This window comes from Thunnus thynnus, chromosome 19 (assembly GCF_963924715.1).
Source record: "Thunnus thynnus chromosome 19, fThuThy2.1, whole genome shotgun sequence".
NCBI lineage: Eukaryota > Metazoa > Chordata > Actinopteri > Scombriformes > Scombridae > Thunnus > Thunnus thynnus.
In genome coordinates, this window is record NC_089535.1 from 19,723,169 (window position 1) to 19,748,024 (window position 24,856).

At 39.9% G+C, this 24,856-nt stretch overlaps 2 protein-coding genes across 4 annotated transcripts in view; one reads left to right on the forward strand and one right to left on the reverse strand.

Moving 5' to 3' along the window:
- Positions 1-640: 640 nt before the first annotated feature.
- On the reverse strand, positions 641-3,271 carry LOC137170287 (nodal homolog 2-A-like). The gene is made up of 3 exons (XM_067573526.1): positions 2,871-3,271; positions 1,602-2,386; positions 641-1,469 (listed from the first exon to the last, which is right to left on the reverse strand). The coding sequence occupies exons 1-3, from the start codon at positions 3,169-3,171 to the stop codon at positions 1,317-1,319; spliced, it is 1,239 nt and encodes a 412-aa protein (XP_067429627.1). The 5' UTR covers positions 3,172-3,271; the 3' UTR covers positions 641-1,316.
- Positions 3,272-5,581: 2,310 nt separating this feature from the next.
- LOC137170906 (low-density lipoprotein receptor-related protein 2-like) overlaps positions 5,582-24,856 on the forward strand; it is a 30,440-nt gene continuing 11,165 nt past the window's right edge. The window contains exons 1-35 of one of the 3 annotated variants that reach the window (XM_067574539.1): positions 5,582-5,708; positions 6,781-6,903; positions 7,481-7,729; positions 8,058-8,171; positions 8,382-8,501; positions 8,730-8,855; positions 9,550-9,753; positions 10,076-10,244; positions 10,489-10,657; positions 12,245-12,467; positions 12,818-12,937; positions 13,296-13,514; positions 14,011-14,322; positions 14,940-15,158; positions 15,480-15,626; positions 15,900-16,148; positions 16,255-16,482; positions 16,604-16,852; positions 17,117-17,350; positions 17,502-17,750; positions 17,911-18,138; positions 18,339-18,587; positions 18,750-18,977; positions 19,191-19,439; positions 20,182-20,409; positions 20,499-20,765; positions 20,904-21,119; positions 21,357-21,539; positions 21,802-21,924; positions 22,467-22,634; positions 22,785-23,000; positions 23,131-23,360; positions 23,520-23,649; positions 24,016-24,209; positions 24,500-24,686. In XM_067574539.1, coding sequence (XP_067430640.1) covers positions 5,651-5,708; positions 6,781-6,903; positions 7,481-7,729; positions 8,058-8,171; positions 8,382-8,501; positions 8,730-8,855; positions 9,550-9,753; positions 10,076-10,244; positions 10,489-10,657; positions 12,245-12,467; positions 12,818-12,937; positions 13,296-13,514; positions 14,011-14,322; positions 14,940-15,158; positions 15,480-15,626; positions 15,900-16,148; positions 16,255-16,482; positions 16,604-16,852; positions 17,117-17,350; positions 17,502-17,750; positions 17,911-18,138; positions 18,339-18,587; positions 18,750-18,977; positions 19,191-19,439; positions 20,182-20,409; positions 20,499-20,765; positions 20,904-21,119; positions 21,357-21,539; positions 21,802-21,924; positions 22,467-22,634; positions 22,785-23,000; positions 23,131-23,360; positions 23,520-23,649; positions 24,016-24,209; positions 24,500-24,686 — 6,877 coding nt within the window. In that variant the 5' untranslated portion in view covers positions 5,582-5,650. The remainder of the gene's footprint in view (positions 5,709-6,780; positions 6,904-7,480; positions 7,730-8,057; positions 8,172-8,381; positions 8,502-8,729; positions 8,856-9,549; positions 9,754-10,075; positions 10,245-10,488; positions 10,658-12,244; positions 12,468-12,817; positions 12,938-13,295; positions 13,515-14,010; positions 14,323-14,939; positions 15,159-15,479; positions 15,627-15,899; positions 16,149-16,254; positions 16,483-16,603; positions 16,853-17,116; positions 17,351-17,501; positions 17,751-17,910; positions 18,139-18,338; positions 18,588-18,749; positions 18,978-19,190; positions 19,440-20,181; positions 20,410-20,498; positions 20,766-20,903; positions 21,120-21,356; positions 21,540-21,801; positions 21,925-22,466; positions 22,635-22,784; positions 23,001-23,130; positions 23,361-23,519; positions 23,650-24,015; positions 24,210-24,499; positions 24,687-24,856) is intronic. The other 2 variants (XM_067574540.1, XM_067574541.1) reach the window with 2 other exon arrangements.

Below are 24,856 nucleotides of genomic sequence, written 5' to 3' on the forward strand. Positions count from 1 at the left end.
TTAGATTCCAGTGGTCAAAGGTCAAAGGTCACTGTGACCTCACAAAACACGTTTTTGGCTGTAACTCAAGAGGTAATTATGACACAGTTTCACACAAATGTCTAATAGGATGAAATAATGAAGTGATGACATTTTATATCCAAAAGGTCAAAGGTCAACTTCACTGTGACATCATAATGTTCTGCAAAAACACTTTTCTGGTCATTATTCAACACCATAACTCAGGAACAGAAGGAGAGATTGTGACCATATTTCACATTTGGTTGGATAGTGAATTTGTGACACTAATCTTGGTGTCCACCTTGAAACTGTGGGGATTGTTTAGATATTTTGTGCTGTTGGGTTGAAGATTTGTGTGACGCATCAATGTTTTTTTGTATTTGTAGCTTCTTTGCAGCAACATCTATATCTGAAGCGTCATCTACTGTCATGGCTACAGCTTTATGCTCTATCAGAATCAGCTTTATTATCCAAGCATGTGAACACATACAAGGAAAATACACTTAATACCTTTTATTAAATTCCTTCAAAGTCTTCATCACAAATATTATGAGTCTGGACAGACATGGATGTTAAACTACCACTTGACTGGTTGGTGGAGGCATACGATCTTGTAGTTTAATCTTGTGGTAAGTAAGTTAGTATCTCAAGTCAAATGTTGAGTTTTATCATGCAAAAACACTGTAATACAAACAATTGGAGACTTTGTTCAAGATGAGAAATAATTTATTGTTTTACTGTACATAGGTAACATACAATTGGGTCAATGTGACCCAGACATCTCAATAAAGTCAAAGCGCTTACACCATTCTGACATTAGCATCTGTCATTTCAACGGCATTAAAAATTTTACCCTTCAAGCATGAAAAAGAAGTTTGTACATTAATACCTTTCATGTACAACTGTTTTTAAAATGTTTTATAGTGCTTCAGTCTGTGACCATGTTGTGCTTTTGTCTAGATATTGTTTTTTTTATATTCAGTCCTTCTTACCTTGAATATACTTGCAATCTTGCATAGTGTTATTTATCTAAGGCACAACTTGGATCACCTAATCTCCTGCAAAAAGTACCAACAATTTATAACTTAATTTTTAAAATCCATAATTTAGAGAGCAATGTCCATCATATACAGGAGTTCCCCTCTTTCTGGTCCTGCATCACAGCAACAGCCTCTGTCCCAGTGTCTCTGTAAAGTGCCTGTGGACATCCATCCACTTTATGCCTCGGAGCAGCTCAGTTCTGCAGTTGTAAGATTCTTCTGTGCCAATTTGCAACAGTTTCTTGGATCTTTAAACAACAGATTTTTAGCTTTTGCTCAGTGACAGCCGCACTCCTCCACAACCATGTTCTGGTGATGCCTCATGACCATCTTCCCATTCTCAAAGTACAACATGGAAAGTGGCGCCAGGCGTGTGGGCACACAGGACAGACATGGCACCTTGTGTGGGTGGTGAAGTTTCAGTAGGCTCTGGAGAGAGAAGGAGAAAATGACTGATTAGAACAAATCTGTTCAAATAGGACATAACGGTTTATATTGTTGCAGAAAATACTGTACAAGAAAAGTTAAGGAGTTTATCTTGGTGACTAAATTCAGTCTTACCTGCATGTATGCATGGTTGGTCGGGGTGAGGGTCTCGTCTACTGGTGTAGGACAGCTCCCCTCACAGCGATAGGCGTTGTACCTTTTGGGATAGACGATCCACTCGCTCCAGCCGATCTTCTCAAAGTCAACCCACATGTCCACCTTCCTGCACAGAGGACCCTTCTCCTCCTCTGTGGGCTTGCTGGCTGGAGCAGCTCCTGCCACTCTCTGGCTCTGCTGTTGGTTGTGGTGGTGCCTCTTGGTTCTGTGGCTCCTCAACCTTGAGCCAGAGCCAGCCGTCACTCGCTCTCTGTCCAGGCTGACATACTTGGAGTGCTCCGCTGTGCGGATGAGAGTCGGCATTCGCTGGCTGTTAGGGTTCTGCCTGGAGAAGACCACCATCATGACCCGGTCAGCTGTAGGATGTTGGACTCCCTCCTGCTGCTTCTCCTCCTCCTCCTCATCATCCCTCACCTCAGGATCAACCTCTTCTGGCCTCTGTGTGGCGTGTTCTTGCTGCAGCCAGTGACGGAGTATCTCTGTCATGTTGAACACCTTCCAGGAGGAGGGAGAGACCATGGAACTAGGAGGAGCTCTCAAGCGGCCCAGGAACAACCTGTTTCTTGAGCAGTGTATGCCGGAGCACTGGTCTCTGTGGGAGTGGTAGATGTCCACTGAGGCTCTGGAGGACTCGGTGAAAGCAGGCAGGCGGATGCGAAGTTCAGCCAGTTGGACATTGTCGCTTGCAGACATGGAGGACATGTCAAAGGTGACGGACCACCTCTTGCCGATCTGCTGGCAATCTGAAAGAAATAAGAGAGACTTGTGTTAGAGAAGTGTAAAGGCTAACTGAACTGTTTATGCGCTTAATTGCTGACACATTTGTCATTCTGAGTTTATGCTTGCAAAGACCAGTCTCTTGTGTATCTGCAAACACATGATGACCATAAAACCTAACAGCTTTTTTTCCCCAATAGGGAGTTGCATAACTGCTAAAATACATTAATCAAGCAAACCTTGATTGGACAAATGATTAAATTAAGGTAAAATAAATCAACACATCCACATTCTGGTGTTGGTATATAATGGTGTACAGGTTGTTAAAGGGACTTACTATGGCATTAAACGTGTAAGTATTTTCTAGAAAGTTTTCATAATGACATTTCAGGTGTAGAATCTCTTTAAAAACTGAATAACATGTGCACTGCATGTCATTACATAAACTGTTACGCACAGCCACTCCATAACGCCATAACTGTATTTTTTTTCTTAATGTTAAATACTTACTTTTAGCGACAAGGCTGATGACAGAGTCGGAGTCATGCAGGCCGGGGTTGTCCTCGGTGTGGCTCACGGTGTCAGCCGGAGTCCGGGCCCGGTCCTCGGACAGCATGGTCCGGTAGAGCTGCATCATGTAGAGGGGCAGCCTGCTGGTCTTTTGCCGCTGCACGGTGCGTCTGGAGCCGCCGTTCATCCCACGGAGCAGTGCGTCAGGGTGCATGCCAGGGAAGGGCTGCGCGGCGAGAGCCAGAACCAAATCCACCAGGAGAAGAAGCGCAAAAGAGAAATCCACTGCTAGTCCCTTCATTATTCCCAAGTGTGTTGGTGTTGTCGCTTCCACAGGTAGATTCCAAATGCTCCAGGTGAGATGCTGAGACTGGCATTTATAATCAAACCCCTCTCCTCTGACGTCCTTTGAAGAGATCTGTCAAGCCCCATATGGCTAGAGGGCGTGTGTGATCCACGAGAGCGCTCAAAGACTCAAATGTGACAAGGTCATTATGTATCGAAACCAATTGGTCTTTGTAGTGGCTGAGGTGTGAAAACTGTAAAAGCCCACTACTCTGATTGTTGTTGTTTTGTATATTAGAGATCCCTTTGATAAGAAGCCATGACAATAATATTAGTTAAGGAGATTACGAGCTGCACAACTGCGCTGTGATTAATTATTGGGAAGCGACACTGGAGTTAATCAGGAATCACTTTCTGTACCGCAGGTCGTTACCTGTGTGGAGCCTGTTAGGACACATAACGAGGAAAATAATATAGTGAGGGCAAGTTAAGGTCAATATTTGACACTTTGACACACGTCCCTCTTCATGTTTAATTATTGACAATGCCTTTTTTTCTATTTCTTAATGTTCCGTTTTTAAAAGTATAAAATCTGCAAAACTGCTGGTATGACGACAATCTATTAATCACGCATCCTCAGTTAATGCTAATTTAATATGAATGATACAATAATTATAAGTAGTCAACATAAATGGTGACACTATATTTGTTTTCAAAATTAGTTGATATGATAATTGTCTGTGTCAAAGTTTGACCCAAACGAATATAAAAATAACAACAATTTTAAAATTCCTGTTTAAGAAAATTAATTGAACGGTACAAATTTGGAACATTTCAATAACTAAATAACAAGTTATCATAAATATGCCTAAATTTGCCTAAAGATCAAATAAATTATCTATAATAAATAAAGAATAGCCTAAATAAATAAGTAGTCTATGATACCACATTATAAAATTAAGCAAAATTACATTATTTTCATTATTCAATAAACTGGACATGTATTTTTAACTACTTTCTTGATGAAAAGAACTTTTTTTTTAAGGAAATGGCAGTAATGTGTTTATGGAGTCAATGGTAATGGTTTTATTCCTATGCATAGGTACTAACTCTACAAATAAATGTTCATGTTAGTTGTATGAATGAATAATTTTGGACACCTTGAAATGAAGAGTTCATAAAACAATAACACCACCAAAGTCTAAACACTGTCATGATAATTGGCAGCAGCATGAAAGGGACATTAATGACGTCAGTAACACCAGCTAATTGGTGCCCATTCATAAGACAAACTGCACACTTGACCTCAAAAGAAGTTAGAAGCAGCTGATGGCAAAACTACAAAGCTGTGATTCTTTTTGACGAGCATGACTTTCTTTTGTCTTTTTTAAATGTGTAATTGATTTTGAATTGGTCTTGTTCTTTGAAAGTTCTTCATTGTGACAACATCAAACAAACTTTGGTTTTGAACTATAAATTGGTCCAACTTTGGTGGTTTGGGGTGATATTAACCAAAGTTTAAAAGATACGACCTTATAAAGAAGAATGGATTCACCGGTCAGATTTTTAAGTATTTTACCACTTTATGGTGAATTAATAAAACGTAAAAACATTACAGATTGTGATGTCATGGGTATTGTTTGTATATTTTAAATCGATATATTTTCAATGTGGAATGTACCTAAAAGTAAAAGTGTATTTGCATATGTTTCAACAATATTCTCTAATGCAACAATGAATGCTGCTATAGCAGTGGAGTGAATCCCCTTTATGAGAAAGACAATTCAAAATGTTTGAATGAGATCCCCAATCATGTGACTACATTCACATACAGCTGTAAAACAAAAAGGAACAAAAGTGAAATATATATCCATAACCTGAGTTTACTTCCACCATATCACATATCGTAGGAAGGAGCTGCTTAGTCATATACTTTATCTTTTTATTTTTTAATTCTGGACATGATTATTTTTGAAAGAAACAGCACCAATACTTTAAGGATAACCAATTCGTTCCGTGCGTAAAAGCGCACAACTTCTCCAGATGCGCGCGGCCTCAGCCCGAGAGAGACGCATGAGCTGCACCTCAGATAAAGCCTGAGAGAATAAAGTGGACGACATCACCAACAGTTGAAACAAACCAGAGAAAGATTTGGCAAATCACATGTCTTCACTTTTCTATCTTTGCTCTGTCACAATCCGCAGCACGTGCACAGCGTGTGTCAAATACAATCAACAACAAAAACATTTTATTGACAAATACGCCACCTAAGGTCTAAATAAACTTAACAAGGGTAAATAAAATACATGTATTTGATTCTTTTTTAAAAGGAGAAATTATTATGATGTTTTTTTTTTTTTAATCATCCTTATGATTCTTTTATTGTCGTTAATTTGACCGGAAGCCGTCTATAATCGCACGTGCAGCGGTGGAGGCTGATTAAAACATTTCCTCTCAGCTGTGGCTGTTTGTCCCGATGAGGCGCGCGGGCCGACATGGACTTACACCAGTTCATTTGTTTGATTTTTCTGGCAGGTCTAAAAATTTCCAGAGGTAACCACATTTTTAAGTCATTTGTGTGACTTTATCCAAATCTACTCATGTGTATTCATGTTCAAACATGTTCATATTCACTCAAATACCATTCAGGTTGGTTAATACATTTTGTTTAGATCTAAAGATGAACGAGGCAACATGGCACTTCCTCCTGGATTCTGTGGCTGCAGGGTTACAAGCTTTAATGGAAATTCAGTGCAAGTCAGTCAGCCAATATTGAGTGACTTTAACCTTCCATGGAGTATGATCAACCTAAATTAAACCTGTCTTCATGAATATTCCTGTGTCCTGTCAGTGCAGTAGTTAGACTAGATCATTTTACACGATTAACATCAAGACAGACTTGTGCTATTTTGCAGCGCACAGCACAGGTACCAGTGCTTCTGTTTGTCCTTACCTTTGATGTTTACTGTGAGCTTTTGTGATGAGTTGAAACATGTAACAAGACCTCCATGCTTTATCAGGGTTTTTCTTATGCTTCTATTGTATTTCACTAGACATTGGTATTACTTGTTGACCCACAGTCAAATGTTTGGTAAAATAAATTGACCAAAAAAAAAAATGCTTGAATTCAGCATAATTTTTAGTTTTCTGAAAATCCTGTCCACTTTAAACCAACACTGTCAGAGATCTGAGCCACAATCAAGAAATCTGGTCTTACGAGACCACAATTGTTGAAACATCTGGCTCTGACCTTTATTCAATCACCTGTCTGTCTACTATTGTGAAATATTAAGTTACTTAAGTTACTGTGTGGCTCTAGCTTACAGCAAGCAATGCAAACAAATCACAAACAAAATAATGAATAGTGATGTGTTTGTATCCTTTTCTGGTCTTTTGCATTTCCTTTTTTTTGTTTTGTACCTGTGCCTCTAAATTGTCTAAACGTCCATAAATGATTTAACCTGCCAGCAGGTGAAATGTCAGTGCAATTCAGCTTGTCTGAAGAAATCAACTTATTCGATCTAAAGAGGGATATCTCATTTTAGACAAATACAACAAATTGGGCGGTGACTTGGACTACTTCAGTTTGCATTCCTACAGTATCTCTCTCTCTGTATGTTTGTAGGCCAGGTTTTGGGATGCCCTCATGGCCAGTGGCAGTGTGATGATGGAAACTGCATCCCTGATATCTGGAGATGTGATGGAGATGGAGACTGTCTGGATGGATCTGATGAGATGGACTGCACTGGTAGGTGTACTTCCTGTTCTTCATCAAGAAAAACATTCCTGATACTGATAAATTAACCAAAATTGAGATTGCTCTATTTTCTGTCTTTATTCTCAGCAAACAGTCAGCAGCAATTATCACAGATTAATTTAACATTTTACCAAACAATCTGCTTTGCAATAAATACAACTGTTAGCTGTTGATTTTGAGACATATTTAAACTTCTCCACATTAACATTCAGTACATAGTTTAATTGTGGAGCTACAAAATGTTAAGCATAGTCATGTTATCATGATCTGTTTGGTGCCATCTAACTCTGTAACTGCAGATATTTAAACATGAACATCTCATGCTGTTAATTTCAGGTTTAATATGGATTACATATGGGATATATCAGCCCCCTGTAGGTCAAATGCTAGGTTGTGTTCACAGGTCACTCGATATGAGGGTTATATTCTTAAAACAAATAAAATTATGTTGCGCAACTTTTGTACCTAAAGAGAAACTGAAACAAAAAACTTTCCTGTGTTATTCAGTAAATTCAGTTTTCTCATCATGTGCATTTCCTTTCATGGTGTCTTGTTTTATTCCCTCCAGCACCCCCAGGCTCTCCTGAATGTCCGCCTGGTCAGTTTCCATGTGTGGACTCGGTTGGCTGCGTCAATGCATCGGCCCGCTGTGACGGACAAAACCAGTGTCCCACGGGCTCTGATGAGGAGAGCTGTCCAGCCGCAGAGGGCTGTCTGGAGTCTGACTGGACCTGTCGAAACCACATCTGTGTCCCCAAAGAGCTGCGCTGCAACGGACACAATGACTGTGTGGACAACTCTGATGAAGAGGACTGTGGTGAGAAAGATGGGCTGGTTCAATGCTGTGTCCACAGGAGATTGAATATTCACTTTGATGTTGACTGCATGATGATGTATTGGTGATAAAACTAGTAAATCTAGTGTATCAGTGCAATGACTATTTTAATTTATGGGCCCAATATGAAAATGCAACCTTGTATATATGTAAATCAGGATTTGTGTGAAGCAATTGTTGACAGTAGTAACTGTACATCATTGTAAGGTGCAGAACATAAAATATCACCCTGAACAGTGTAGATAAGAGAAACAAGATGGAAGACATGATTTACTGTTGTTTCTTTTTTTTTTTTTTTTTATATATACAGGTCTCTGTGGTGAGGACAGCATGCGATGTCCTGAGGGGATGTGTCTGTCAGCTGAAGAGAGGTGTGATGGGAAAATTCACTGCTCTGATGGCAGCGATGAGCCCATAACCTGCGGTAAGTTTGAGACAGATTCAGTGAATTACAATGATGGAAAATGTGGGCACAAACCGATACATCACCACAGAAACATAAATCAGGCTTTACATACATATTTCATACATATTTCTTCTAAGTTCATGTTTATCAATCTCAGTTAAAAGCTTCTTGTGCATGAATTTCTGTAACGCTGAGGTGTGTCGATGCTTCATATGGCTCCTCCTGCAGGTCGTATCTGCTCTATGGATAACGGCGGCTGTAGCCACGTGTGTGTTGATGAACCCTGGGGAGCTCTGTGTGACTGTCCTGTTGGATATAAGCTCTCTCAAAACGGAGCAGTCTGTGAAGGTGTGTGGAGCAAGCATAATGACACTTTATTCACTTTCACTTTTACTGAGGGGTGATTGATTTTACAGCAAGAGTTACATCACAAACATGCTGACAATTGATGCCAGTATGACTGTAGACAGTAGATCATTTTTGCAGCCATATGATTGTCTATTTCCAAATTTTAGGCAATCTGTTTTTGATGTGCTGCTCATGCTTCTGAAGCTAAAACTCTCTCTCTCTCCTCAGATTTAGATGAATGTGCCCTTCCTTTTGCTCCATGTATGCATCACTGCACTAACACTGTTGGATCCTACTATTGTCACTGCAGAGACGGCTTCAAACTGAATGGAAGGTCCACATGTTTAGCTACAGGTAATGATACAGGGATTTCCCAACAGGTATATCATCATGGCCCTTCTGTTACCCACTTACCTCATCTTGACTCAGGGAAACACTAAGTACTAAGAAACAAGAAGTTTTTTTTTTTTTTTTTTTTTTTTTTACATATTGACCAACATGCTAGTACATATTTAATGCTGGCGAGTGTTGGTGGGCCAGTCATCAGCTTAATTGTACAATGTGAACTTACTGTGGATTTAGTTTCATTGCCTCAGAAGATCAAACGCATCAGGAAACATCATGAAATGAATTTGGACAAAAGATAATTGACATGTTAATGACCTACTTTGATGTGGCTGAGCTGATGACAAAAGCAAGAAAGAGAAGTTCAATAAGATCAAAGATCAAGCAGTTTACATCAAAATAGTAGTTGTCACATGTGATCTTGGTAATGAAATGATGATAATAAAATTCACAAATATTAAATGAAATGCGCAAAGTCATTGATTTTGAATTTAATGTTTTACCTTTGTAACTTTCTACAGTTGTCTACTTTATGCATTTTTATTGGAATGATTTGTGAGGTCATTCATAATGGCAATGATAGAGGAAGTCAAATTTACTCCAATCTCAGTTATTCTCTTGACCATTGCTGCAAAAATGTAATATGTTTCCCAAATATTTACACAAACTGTAGCCTTCTTTGTGAATTTATAATTGTATCCAGGTAACGCTACCAGACTGCTGACAGTGCAGAGGAAATCTATCGGGCTGTTGAACGTGAAGTCTCAACAGTTTGAAATTGTTCAGATGCCACTGTTTGACCCAGTGGCCTTGACGTTTGACATCGCCCGAGGCTGGTACTACTGGGCCGATGGCCATGGCAGCATTTACAAAAGTGACGGACGGCAGAGCTGGAAGATCTATACTGGTTGGTTAACCAAAGACAATGGTCTTTATAATTATTTTTAAGGTATTATTGAGACATAATTGTGACTGGTTTTATGTATGAGGTAACTGAAGCAGCCTGAGATCTCCCACACAAATGCTAAAAACCTAATCTGTAACTGAAGGATGGTGTAATTTTGGCTACGGTGCAGCCTCATTGTCTTTTATATCTTTACTTGATATATTGTACATGAAACATAAATGAACATAAATCTTTGTTCATTACTGACTACACTATCAGCTACAGTTTCCAAGGTCAAGGATGAATTTTCAGCTGCAACTTTTTCCTCCTAATCTTCAAATAGGAGAGCCTGGAATCAAAGGTTTAGCTTGTGATTGGCTGAATGGAAACCTGTTCTGGACCAATCAGAGGACAGAGTCAATCTACATACAGGGAGATGATGGGAAAAGTTACACTACTCTACTGAGCAAAAACATAAGCCCATCAGAGTTGGTACTTGTACCTGTGGAGAGGTATGCTCGGCTTTGATTTCTGTTAGTCTGCTACAGAAGATTTAAATCTAATATTTGAAAAATTTACATTTCTATGGAAAAGAAATGCACACTTAGTCTTTTGAACTTGGAAAAATGTGTTACTTTTGCAGTGGTATTAAAATGAGCTGTTTAATGTTATGTAATCTGCACATATGAATGCACCAAAAGAGATGATGATGCATCAGGTGGTACTTATTTAAAATGTCTGGTCTCTGCCTTTCAGTTTGATGTTCTGGGTCAATGCAGGCCCTGGAGACAGGGTGACTATAGAGAAGTCGTGGATGGATGGGTCAGAAAGAAGCTCTGTGACGGTGCTCACTGCTCAGTCTGCCCACGGCCTCACTGCTGACGTGGCTGCCAGGAGGCTGTACTGGATCAGTGACTTCAAGAAGGTGAATTAAGGACAGAAACAGAGGCAGCAGAAGTTGACACAGAGTACATCAAACACACTGTATATGAGTGACATGCATTATAATGTTGAATTTCAATATTTTTACAGCAGATATTTTGACTTGTCATGGTAGGAAAAGCACAAGTGTTACTAATAACATTAACGATGAGCAGTAAGCCAGCATGCACACTATGAGGACCGTGAAACTGAAGCAGCTGAATGGAATACAGCCAATCTTTAATTTTATGCGTCACACCTGTGCTTTTCCCACTGCGACATGTCAAAATGTATTCAGTGAAAAAGGCCTGTAATAAAATCATTATCAAAATACATTTTTGATACAAATACCTTTTTTGGTTAAAAAAAACAAAACAAAACAAAACGTTGCTATTAAACTGACAATGAAATGCACAATCAATATATAGAAGTTTTATTTGCTGACTGGAAAAGTTTGAAGGTTAATCAGAAATGTGAATAGACAATAATGTCACTGTCAATAATGACAATGCAACTATTTCAGATTAGCTGCAGTTACACAATGCAGGGTTCAGTAAAAACTAATAGTAGCCAAAAAAGAACAAAAAATTGATTTCTGAGGTTAAATGAAGCATACTGTAAAGTTGACACTAAAGCTAATATGAAGTTGTGCACTGCTATACTGAGAAGCAATCAAGCTACTGTATAGTGCTAGAAAGTTAACCTTACAAATTTTCCAAACTTAAAACTTGCCACAGTAGTCATCTTCGGCAATCACTATCTATATACATAATCATAATCTATCTATATAACCTGCCTCATTGCGGGGTCTCCTGTCTTCAGTATTATTTCAAGGATTTTGGGGGTTTCAGTGAAGGTATTAATATCTATCATTCTATGATGAAAACCTTGCCAAATATTTTATTGGCTGTTTCCAGTATTTTTACACCCCATATATATTAAAATTTGAATACTTGTAGGCCAACAAAAGACAGAAGAGAAGAATGATTCAGTATTTCCCCACCAGAATTTTATTTCCCGCTTTTGTGGAATTTTATTTCCCAACAAGAATTTAACTTTTTTGTTAGGAAACATAATGTACTGAGAGAACAGTAAATTTAATAAATAAAATATTAGAAATCCAAATAACACATTTTGCAGTGAACAGTTTTTGTGTTTGGTCAAACTTTTATTTGTGTTAGGGGCTTTTGGAGTCTTGGACTCAATGGCCGCAATATTTAAAAAAAAATAATAATAAAAAATCCTGCTTCTGGCGTTTCTTCAGTTACTGTTATGGTCATGAATAAATAAGGTGGAGGATTCAATACACTCAGTTGGCTTGATTGTCTATTACATTTTTAATGACTTGAAGTTGACTAAAAATTCTACCCGTGCAGCTTTGTTTCTGAGAAATATTATTACCACTTAACTACAATCTACATACATATGAGTGTACACATTCACCATCTAAAGCTATTTGTATTCACATAGAATGGCATGATGTGAACATTATGCCATAACCTAAACACTTGGTTTGGTTGTCAGTCTTGCTGATTTTAGGAAATCAATTGTTTATCCTCCATACAGTGAACATGAATTTTATTTCATTCAGTCCATAGAGACGGTGAAGTTAGATGGGACTGGCCGTTACTCCTTCACAGGACTGTTCAACAGAAGACCAGCTCTGAGTCTGGCTGTGTTTGAAAGTTCATTCTACTGGGTGGATGATAAAGGACTGTGGCAGGTTCCACAGAAACAACCAAGCCAGAGGAAATTTATCTGGAAAGCAGCACTGCCAATATTAACAGTTTATCATGAATTACAGCAGCCTCAAGGTATGCAGTGTCTTCGTAACTGGAACAATAGATTTAATGCTAATCTGCCTGCTTTTTATTTCTCCCTTAGAATTTCTATTAATATTTGTATTTATGGTGCACAGTTTTTTGTTGTAATACCAAATTCCTAAGAAAACGTATGTCCTTGTTGAGTATTGTATGTAGATGGTGGTTTAAAAAAAAAAAAAAAAAAAATTAAATCAGTTTTAAAATGAAGTCTAACATAACAAACTGCAGAAAACAGGTCTTACTAATACTTTGTCAATAAAAGTATGTATTTCTTAATTGTCACAGTTGTAGCTATGGAAACTACTCACATTTTTTTTAAAAGTCTTGTTGTAATCCATCAGGTACATCTGCATGTGTCAAAACTCGATGCCACCTCTGTCTACTGACTAAAGGAAACCCTGTCGGATTCACCTGCACTTGTCCGAACTCCAAAGTGCTGTTGCTTGACGGGACATGTGAATGTAAGTTTACCAGAACTTTAAATTGTCTTAGTCACAAATGGCCAAACATCATATGTATTTTATATCTTGTTCCAGTTTCTAGTTGAAGACAAGTAACATATAATTTATCTGATCGTGCTGATCTGAAATTTAATTTTCAAAGAAAGACCCAATGAATAAGATCTGTCAATTCAATTTTGGTTCCCAAATCATAGTTAATCATAGGAATCATAGGAAATGCACAGAAACCAAGCTTGTTCTTAAATATGACACAGACTGTCATTATGGGGTTAATGCACTGTATGTCATCTGTAGTCATACAATAGTTCAATGAAGGAGAGGGTGCCATTAAAATGTGTTTATTTTTATACTCCAACAGTTCCAAGGTTTGTGTATGCTACCATTACCGACATCAACCTGTTGGAGTTTAAAGGCAGAGAGTCCACTAAAACCCAGCTGTTTACCACTGATGACGGCATCCTGTCATTTGATCTGGACTGGTACAGAGACTGGCTGTACTTGGCTAACCAAACTGGCCATATCCAACGCACCAGTCTAACCCAGGACAAGACTGAGGTGGTCCCAACACCCTTGCCAGGTTCATGGTTTGAGTTCTCTTTGTCTTTTACAGACAGATAGTTGATGTTGCTATAGAGTGGAATTTAGGAGGCAATATTCTCAGTATTGTATCACTTGAAGCTTTTTTTCTAAGAAGACTCATTATTCACTTGATTTTATTGAAAGTAATTTATCGAGCAGAAATGACACACAGCTCCTCAAATGTGACGATTTTCAGATTTTTCTGTTTTACATCATTGTGCTGTAAATTGAATATTTGGGGTTTTGGATGGTTGGTTGGACAAAACAAGCAATTTGAAGATGCAACTGTGGGTTCTTATAATGAACATTTTTCACCACAGACTATAGAATAAATGATAAATATATTTAAGAATAATTGATGAAAATGAATAAATGAAATTGTTAGTTTCAGCCCTGCTTGATAGTCTGTTGAGCACTGGACCAACATTACACCTTGCATAACACTGTAGTTGTCAGCACATCATGTTTTGAATTTTTTCTTTTTGTCTTTTTAGTTTGTCTGATAAAAGTAGACCCAAAGAGTGGGAACCTTTATTGGGTGTCATGTGACCAAACCAGCATCGGCACCACCACAGCCAACAGTCGTTACCCCCAGCATCTGTACCAGACAACAAAGGAGATTCGAAACTTGTATCTGGACTGGCTGAGGGGTGTGATCCTCTGGCTGGAGGAGGAACATATCTTCACCATGAGCATGATGGGAGGCAAAGCCAAAGAGCTGCTGCAGCTAGCAGCAGGAGCAGTGCCGGGGACCATTGCATTTGACCTCAGGGCCAACAGTCTGCTGTGGAACTCAGAAAGGGCAGGTTGGTTACTTTTATAAGTCAGAGTGACAGTATTTGTTAATTTCTTGTGCTCAAATGTGACAGTGATTTATATAATAGAGTGTGTGAGAGAGTGTTGCAGGTTCTGCAAGGAATAATTTTGCTGCAATAAAGGCAAAAACACTGGAAATTAAAATAGGAGAAGGATCACCAATGAAGCACAAATTGGCATGCAAGTTTTCATCTTGTATCATTAACAGGTCAAATTTTCAATTTGTTCAATACTTTTATGATTAAATACTTGCAAAACTAATTCCTTTCCCATCAGCCTCCTTTGAGTTTAGTCCTAATTAGAGAATGTTGGCATGCTAACACACTAAACTATGATGCCAAACATGGTAAACATTTTGTCTGCTAGACATGAGCATGTTAACATTGTCATTGTGAGTATGCTGATGTGAGCACTTAGCTCAAAACACTGCTGTGCCTAAATACAGCCTCATGAAGCCACAAGTGGTAGTTTCTCAGTCTTAAAACCTTGAACAAAGCACTCCTAGGACTCTCACAATCCAGCCTAATCCAATCCTAATTTGGCAGTCAATTTTTCCACCATTCATTCATTCCCGTTGAATGAGTTTTGCTTCTCGCTGCCCTTACAGGCCTGACAACAATGAGTTTGGTGCAGGAGAGAAGCCACCAAGCTGGCAGAAGATGGAACATCTCAGGCTCAGTCGTAGGTGCCTTTGAGCCCTTCCTGTTGTCCCTTTCCAATGATGTCATGACTCTGTGGGACCGGCGTGATGGGAGCCCCATCCAAGACGTGACTGTGACAGGTCATGTGCTCAGTGTGGAGGCTGCACTCAAAGACGTGCGTACAGGTCAGCTAAAGGTTCATCTGTTATAGCGTAAACACTCATTTATTCTGACACATGCTGTTGATTTTATTAATTCAACATTATTTTGCTTTGGGGTTTTTTTCTGTTAAAGTTTGATTCATAGTCCTTCTGGAACTGGAAATATAAAATACAGCATTAGTGTGGTGTAGTGGATTTTTTTCAGCAGGAGTTTTAAAAGAAAACCAATTAAAGCTGGATATCTACTGGCTTATAGAGAACATATATATATATGAACGCCACATTTTTTTATCCTGACATGCTTCTTCATTTCCTCATTCATTCCATTATAATAACTTTCTATAGTGCCCAGTGCTCCGGTCTGCTATGAACCATCTGTGCTGTGCCACCGCACATCGATCTGCCTCTCTCAAACCCAGCTGTGTGATGGGAAAAAGGACTGTCCTGATGGAGATGATGAGGATTTTTGTGTTACAATATGTCCATCTGAAGGTAAAGTTAGTTCAAATTTAAAATCTCCACGTGACTAGTAAACCTTTCACCATTCTGGCTTTTAGAGTCAGAATTGTACTAAAATGGTGTGCTTTTCAGTGGAAGTGATAATTCAGTTTCCCAGTCATCAGGTTTATTATTACGATAATCTCTTCTTTTTTGTCTTAACTGTCATTCTTATAAGATTTCAAGTGCAGGGACTGTAGGAGTTGTATCTCCAGCGTCTTGTCTGAAAATGTGGTGAGCTTAATATATTTTTCCATTTTATCCCAGACGATTTCCGTTGCAAAGACCGTCAGAGCTGCGTCTCAAAGAGTCTGGTTTGTGACGGTCGCTCTCATTGCCACGATGGATCTGATGAAGTTGACTGTCCAAGTGTAGCTACTCCTGCAGCTCGAACAAACGTCCTGAAGTGTCGCAGGGGCTCCAGACTGTGTCGGGATGGGACAGAGTGTGTTCTCTATAGTCATGTTTGTGATGGAGAGAGAGACTGTCAGGATGGATCAGATGAAGAAGAATGTGGTGAGTTACATGGCACTGTACTAATATAATAATATGGCTAAGGTGTCTTGATGTTTCTTAAATGGAACTTTAAATTTCAGCTGACTCTTGGATTTATCAATTTCAGAGGCTGCAGAGATTGCAACTACCACAACTGCAGAAAATCTCCGCTTAAATGCATCGCCGTCACCTGTCAAACCCTTTAATCAGCCTCCTACCAAGCCATCCTGTACCAGCCCTTCAGTTCTGTGTCCAGATTCATCTTCATGTATCCTCCCAACACAGCTGTGTGATGGAAGAAAAGACTGTCTTGATGGATCTGATGAGAACTGTGTGAAAAGATGCCCCTACAATAGTAAGTAGTCACATTATGGGCTGATCAAGACTTTTTCTTTGATCTCAAGCACAGTGGAAAAAGTCAACTGTTATAAATATTGTTGTATTATGTTTGACGTATTAAATACCTTCCTCCATAGCTGACTTTCTCTGCAAGGACCGTAGAAGCTGCATATCCAAGAGTCTGGTGTGTGACGGCCGCTCTCATTGCCATGATGGCTCAGATGAGGTTAACTGTCCGAGTGTAGCTACTCCTGCAGCTCAGGCAAATGTCCTTAAGTGTCGTATTGGCTCAAAGCCATGTAAAGACGGCACAGAGTGTGTTTTATACAGTCATGTGTGTGATGGAGAGGACGACTGTAAGGATGGATCAGATGAACAGGGATGTGGTGAGTTAAAGTAATACCGTTGTTAATTTTAACTAAACATAAAATGGAGACATTGAAAACTAAAAATTATGAGGGCAGGGTGTTTTTTTTGCTGTGCTCAAACTGAAAGTATGTATACAATTAAGATTCAGTCAATTGTTTGGTCATCCACTAATATTTATACTGTGCTATAAATCTGTTATAGGTTTAAAAGTTTCCAAAATGGTGAAACTATTTTTTGTTCAAAACAAAGTTTAACTTTTCTGTGTGATTCATATTTTCTAGATGCTCCAGAACAAACCACAACTCCAGCCAAACCAAATGGCGATCCATCAAACCAAACGCCACCTACTACTACACCTCCTGCCCCGACTCTGCCAGCCTGCAACAGCCCTTCTGTACTCTGTCCTCAGTCTTCTGTTCACCTCTGCATTTCCCCAAGCCAGTTTTGCAATGGGCACAAAGACTGTCCTGATGGCTTCGATGAAAAGAACTGTGTTAAAAGATGTCCCTCTAAGAGTAAGCCACAAATCAGGGATATGTGTTTTCTTCAACCCAAATGCCTGAAAAGTTATTTTGAAAATTTTGACTCAATTGATTATTCTGGAGTTTCAGAAGCATCTTGTCTGAAAATGTGGTGAGCTTAATATATTTTTCCATTTTATCCCAGACGATTTCCGTTGCAAAGACCGTCGGAGCTGTGTCTCAAAGAGTCTGGTTTGTGATGGTCGCTCTCATTGCCACGATGGATCTGATGAAGTTGACTGTCCAAGTGTAGCTACTCCTGTAGCTCGGGCAAATGTTCTGAAGTGTCGTGTTGGCTCCAGACTGTGTCGGGATGGGACAGAATGTGTTCTCTATAGTCATGTTTGTGATGGAGAGAGAGACTGTCGGGATGGATCAGATGAAGAAGGATGTGGTGAGTTTTCATGCAATGGTTGCTTTTACAAAATAAATGTGAAGTTCTTCTGTAGAGAAGCACAATTTGCTGTCACTGATAACATAATTACAATTTGACAATGATATTGAATGTTTTAAAATGCAATTTTTCCAACTGACTCAGGGTGTAATATTTCTAGATACTGGAGACACTGCTCCTACCACCCTTGCAGAAAATCTCCAATTAAATAAATCTCCTTCACCCGTCGAACCCTTTACTCAGCCTCCCACCAAACCATCCTGCACCGGCCCTTCAGTTCTGTGTCCAGGTTCTTCTTTATGCCTCAACCCAACACAGCTGTGCGATGGAAAGAAAGACTGCCCTGATGGATTTGATGAGATCTGCATAAAAAGATGCCCTTATAAGAGTAAGTAATGGCTACAGTATGAAAATGTTTGAGGATGAAATCACAATTACAGTCTGTTTTTTTGGTCTTTTTATCTCAACCAAAATGGATACAATGGTTGTGTAAACTAACATGACACTTATTCTGTAAATTTGAAGTACATCTGTAAGTAAATCTGACAAAATTCCTCTTTTTTCCTCTGAATATTTTACTCTCCATAGATGATTTCCGTTGCAAAGACCGTCGGAGCTGCGTCTCAAAGAGTCTGGTTTGTGACGGTCGCTCTCATTGCCACGATGGATCTGATGAAGTTGACTGTCCAAGTGTAGCTACCTCTGTAGCTCGGGCAAATGTTCTGAAATGTCGTGTTGGCTCCAGACTGTGTCGGGATGGGACAGAATGTGTTCTCTATAGTCATGTTTGTGATGGAGAGAGAGACTGTCGGGATGGATCAGATGAAGAAGGATGTGGTGAGTTTTCATGCAATGGTTGCTTTTACAAAGGTAAATGTGAAGTTCTTCTGTAGAGAAGCACAATTTGCTGTCGCTGATAATAATAATTGCAATTTGACAATGATATTGAATGTTTTAAAATGCAATTTTTCCAACTGACTCAGGGTGTAATATTTCTAGATACTGGAGACACTGCTCCTACCACCCTCACAGAAAATCTCCATTTAAATGAATCTCCTTCACCCGTCGAACCCTTTACTCAGCCTCCCACCAAACCATCCTGCACCAGCCCTTCAGTTCTGTGTCCAGGTTCTTCTTTATGCCTCAACCCAACACAGCTTTGTGATGGAAAGAAAGACTGCCCTGATGGATTTGATGAGAACTGCATAAAAAGATGCCCTTATAAGAGTAAGTAATCAGGTAATGGGCTACAGTATGTAGATGTTTGAAGATGAAATCACAGCTACAGTCGTTTTTTTTTTCTTTTTATCTAAACCAAAGTCGATAAGCTGAATACGTTTTCTAGTGTGTTATTTCTTTATTGTATTTGGTTTGATTTACGTTCCAATGAAGTGGTTGTGTAAACTAACTTTTTTCTTTTGAATATTTTACCCTCCATAGATGACTTCCGTTGCAAAGACCGTCGGAGCTGCGTCTCCAAGAGTCTGGTTTGTGACGGTCGCTCTCATTGCCACGATGGATCTGATGAAGTTGACTGTCCAAGTGTAGCTACTCCTGCAGCTCGAACAAACATCCTAAAGTGTCGCAGGGGCTCCAGACTGTGTCGAGATGGGACAGAGTGTGTTCTCTATAGTCATGTTTGTGATGGAGAGAGAGACTGTCGAGATGGATCAGATGAAGAAGGATGTGGTGAGTTAAATGCCATATTTTTTCATTCAAACATCTTAATTAATTTGAATGGATGGTAATTATCAATGTAGATATGTGTATTTTCTTAATATTTGTACATTTTTTACATTAGTAAGTCATTATCACATTAATTGAATGAAAACTGAGATATGCCACAATGCTACCCATTGGTTTATGATTAGGTGCACTTGTACATTACTACAAACCACAGTCACATTATAACAGGCACCAAGAGGAAGGGGGCGGACATTCCTTTTCATTTGATAACGTTAAAAGTAAAGTTAGGCTTTGCTGTTGGTTTCCCAACTCATTTTAAAAAAAGACGAGAAAAAGATGGAGACGGGGCTAGAGAGTGAATGAAGAGATGGAGCTGGTAAGAAAGCAGTGAATCAGATCATTAAAAAAAATATCTAATTGTTTCACAGGGGTTACTTTCTAGAGCACAAATAAACACACCCACACCCCCGCACACCACTGTACAACCCTGCAGTGGTGCGCAGCAACACCTTATTTGGTCTGAATACGGCCTCAATCCATCCTTGTTTTTTCCCTCCCTGGCCTGTATTTTGGGCCAGCCTTTATTTGTTCGTGTTGACCATTATTGGAGACCCGGCTTTTAATTGAATACAAGCTACTATTAGAGAAAATATGGTATACTAATATAATAACATGGCAAAGATATCTTGATGTTCTTTAAATAGAACTTTAAATTTCAACTGACTCTTGGATTTATCAATTTTAGAGGCTGCAGAGATTGCAACTACCACAACTGCAGAAAATCTCCGCTTAAATGCATCGCCGTCACCTGTCAAACCCTTTAATCAGCCTCCTACCAAGCCATCCTGTACCAGCCCTTCAGTTCTGTGTCCAGATTCATCTTTATGCATCCTCCCAACACAGCTGTGTGATGGAAAGAAAGACTGTCTTGATGGATCTGATGAGAACTGTGTGAAAAGATGCCCTTACAATAGTAAGTAGTCACAAAAATTAACCCTTACATATTTTGTTGTAATGTTGCTTTTGTATTCTGTATTATGTATTAAATGCCTTCCTCCATAGCTGACTTTCTCTGCAAGGACCGTAGGAGCTGTGTCTCCAAGAGTCTGGTGTGTGACGGCCGCTCTCATTGCCATGATGGCTCAGATGAGGTTAACTGTCCGAGTGTAGCTACTCCTGCAGCTCAGGCAAATGTCCTTAAGTGTCGTATGGGATCAAAGCCATGTAAAGATGGCACAGAGTGCGTTTTATACAGCCACGTATGTGACGGAGAGAACGATTGTCTGGATGGTTCTGATGAACAAGGATGCCCAGAAACCTGCAAACAAGGTTATTTCATTTTAAGATCTTGAGAGAGTTTATGGAATCATGTACACTCTGAACAATTTTTTGTTGTTTTTTTTTTTTTTTTTTTAACTATGACATAAAGTCCATGATGAGTCAAAACAATTCTGTGCTCCACTCCAGATGAGTTTCAGTGCTCCCACGGGAAGATGTGCATCCCTAAGGCTCAGGTTTGTGATGGGAAGCCGCAGTGTCAGGACCAATCTGATGAAGTGGACTGCTGGGAACGAACCAAGAGCTGCGAGCATCGTTGTGCTGATGGCAAGCGCTGCATCCCAAAGAAATTCCTGTGTGACGGGGAGAAAGACTGCCTGGATGGCACAGATGAAGTGGACTGTGGTGAGTCTTCACATTCAGTTTTTTAGTATTTATTCACTGGTGTTAGGCAGTGTTATTCCTGCCACCTCTAGAGGTTTGAAAGCAAGAAAACCTAATGAAACATGACTACCAACAAATATCAACCCACTTTTATAGAGCATGTGCCTGTTTCAGCATTAGCTAGCAGACAGTCCTGCCAGAGTGCTGAAACTGTTGAAAAGTTTTCAGTAGTTTAAAACTTAGTTTTCTCCCTTCCAGACCCTGTTACTGCTACAACAACAGAGCCTCCTGTCATTACTTCTACATCAGCTTGCATCACTCCTTCAGTTCTCTGTCCAGGTTCATCAGTATGTATCTCTCAAAAGCAGCTGTGTGATGGACAAAGAGACTGCCCTGATGCTTTTGATGAGAACAACTGTATAGTCCAGTGTAAAAACCGTGGTAAGTCTGAGTCCAGCAATGACCGCAAGGTAAAGATAGCAGCAGGCTACTTATCCAGGAAAATAATGATGGCATGGACTCAATGTTGGAAACCCTCAAAGAAAAAGTGAAGTGCTACTCTCACTCACAATAAACTTGCTTTAGGCCAGCTTTGATGAAATGCTATCTAAACTGTTACAGGGCAGCTATTTTCACAATGTTTGTTCTGAGATATTAATTCCTCTATGCTCCTCATATCGACTCCTGTATCTCTGCACATCAGCTGATTTCTTGTGCAGCGACCGGAGAAAGTGCATCCCTAGGATGGAAGTGTGCGACGGTCGTGCCCACTGTCCAGACGGCTCAGATGAGAAGCAGTGTAAATCAGAAGACCCTACTGCTCCCCGTAAGCCAACAAAATATACACAAACTAGATAAATAACAAGAATTATCTTAGTGCTAGGCAATGCACACTACTGCTATTCCTCATACTTGATGTGCTCGCTGTGTACAAACACATAGTACACCCTAAGAACCACACACTCTCGGGTCCCCCTGACGACCAACTCATACACCCTAGCAAGCACCCGATACCATCATAGCAACCCCTAATACCTTACCAACTGACCATAATACAATAATAACCACCTGGAAATGCTCCAGCAATCATATCCAGTCTGTGCCAAGCACTTAGAACGCCATAGCAACCAGCAAGAAACAACCTGACAACACCCTAGCAACCACATAGAAAAACCAACCATTTAGCAGCACCCCAGCAAAAACCCCAATCCAACTGCACCATTTGCTCAGGTAGCATTCATAACCTTTTTTACAGGATTTGTTGAACAAAGAAAACAATCCCTGTCTTGTCTGTTTCCTGCCCAGCTCAGAAATTCAAGCTTGAATGTCTTCATATCCCATTAAATGCATGATTTTCTCTCTGCCAAGCCTCCACCAATATGCTTAGTGCCAGATCAGCCCCTCTGAAATGCCGTAAAGGTTTCAAGCTGTGTAAAGACGGCCTCGAGTGTGTCATGTACAGCCATGTGTGTGATGGAGAGAAGGACTGCCAGGATGGATCAGACGAAGAGGGATGTGCTGCACAATGCAAAGCAGGTTTGTTTTGTGCACTGAGCCGGTGAAAACAAGCAAAATGTTGGAACAGCAATTGGAAAACATAAACTGGATAGTCACAAATAGATCAGTGAGAAATGGAAAAGAATCGAGTCATAGGTTGTGTCAAGGATTATGTTTTTCCTTCCCCAGATGAGTTCCAGTGTTCTCACGGGAATAGATGCATCCCACAGGCGCAGGTGTGTGATGGGCAAAATGACTGTCAGGATCGATCTGATGAAATGAACTGTGCGAGTCTGAGTGACGGCTGCCATCAGCACTGTGATAACAACACTCGCTGTATACCAGAGACCTTCCTGTGTGACGGCGAGAGAGACTGCGCTGATGGCTCAGATGAGGAAAAGTGCGGTAGGTGACTTTATATGTATCTGTATAGCAACCCAGAGCGAACCAGTAATCTTAATATCTCTGAAATGAAGATGAACATAAATATCTACAAATGCAGATGACATCCACACTTCTGTGTCTCTCTTTCTAGGTTTGGTGGCTTGTGCAATCAACCAGTATCGCTGTGCTAGCGGTCAGTGCGTGTCAGAGGCTCTGAGATGTGATGGATACGCCGACTGCAGTGACCACTCTGATGAGGTGGACTGCACAAGACCCCCACGCTGCCCAGCACAGCTCAAATGCCAGAACAGCCATGAGTGCCTGCAGAAAGAGTGGCTCTGTGACGGTGAGGAAGACTGCAAAGACGGGTCAGATGAGAAGGTAAGAAAGGGACAGTCAGACTGAGGTGAACGAAGATTATTATGTGATAGTACATACTGAAACTTTGCTTATGAAAAGAGAGGATGAAGGGAATGGTTTTTTTTTTTTGAGTTGGGTTGGGAAGTAGTTGTTTTAAACTTTCTCATCATTTTTATCCAGTACTGCACTACGACTCCAGCGAAGTGCAGGGAATACCAGTGGCAGTGCGGAGACAACAGTCAATGCATCCCTCTGTTGTGGAGGTGTGATGGGAAGAAGGACTGTCACAATGGCATGGATGAGGACAAATGTAAGCATGTTTAAATTAGTCGGGTGAATGCTCTGCTTTACTTTTGTTGTCATGCAACATTGCATGCATTCCGGCTTGTTTGGATAAGGTTAGTTAGTGAAGACTGGATTATCTAATAATTTTCAAAGTAACTGAAATAATTCCAAATCTGCCATTTTATTTTCATGAGGTGGTATGCCCTGTAAAAAAAAAAAAAAAAAAATGGGCCTAATTTTTGGTACCAATACGACAACATAATGTCCGTTTCTGAATGTTGGAAGAAAAAACTACATATGAAAGGAAATGCTTTCCAATACAGCCAAATGTATTTAATCACTTTTTAAAAAGCATCTGTAGCATAATGAATCTGTGCATCTGCTTTAATAGGCAGCCAGAGAAAATGCCCCTCTCACCTTTACAAGTGTGGCAGTGGTGAGTGTTTGGAGCCCCATCTGGTATGTAACGGCTTCACCAACTGTGCTGACAGTTCAGATGAGGGTGTGGGATGCACTCAACACAACTGCTCCAGCTCATCATCCCCGGAGTGTGACCACCACTGTGTCAGCACCCCAAATGGACCGGTCAGTACAAAAAACAATGTTCTGGTTCTTTTCTGTCCAAAGCTGTTAGTGCCGCTTTGTCACAAACTTTTCCTGAGTATGTTTTCATGTAAGCAAGCAAATCTTGTCACAAGTTCGTTTTTGAGTTTATTTATGGATAGGTCATATTTCAGTTCATCAGTTTAGTTTATCACAGCTAGAGAACTGTGGAAAAGTATATGTGTATAAGAATTTGACTCTTTACATATAAATGTGCACTATGCAGAATATACATCTTGCTTGGCTTGATGCCCTTTTCCTCATCTTTGCAGAGGTGTTACTGCGCTGCAGGTTTTGAGCTACATTCCAGTGCTATGTCATGTGTGGACATTGATGAGTGTAATTCAATGCCGCATGCTGTATGCAAACACACCTGCCTCAACACCGGTGGGTCCTACATGTGTCATTGCCACCCTGGCTTCTACTTGGAGCCTGACAACAAAAGCTGCAAGACAAAAGGTTAGTATGCCTATGCATAAAGGATCAAATTTTGATGTGATTAAAGAGACATTTGTGTGGCTTTGTGCCATTTTATCCCTTAAGCTGCCAATTGTAAATATGTCACACTACACAGCATAGAATTATTTTCATTTTTTATTTCATAACTTCCAGGCAGCCATTGGTTTCAT

Excerpts from the sequence above, each read along its gene's own strand:
- LOC137170287 (XM_067573526.1), bottom strand. The coding sequence starts at position 3,171 with ATGAAGGGACTAGCAGTGGATTTCTCTTTTGCGCTTCTTCTCCTGGTG. Across the intron at positions 2,387-2,870 it reads CATCAGCCTTGTCGCTAAAA|ATTGCCAGCAGATCGGCAAG; the intron begins GTAAGTATTTAA and ends TATTTCTTTCAG. Across the intron at positions 1,470-1,601 it reads CCAACCATGCATACATGCAG|AGCCTACTGAAACTTCACCA; the intron begins GTAAGACTGAAT and ends TTCTCTCTCCAG.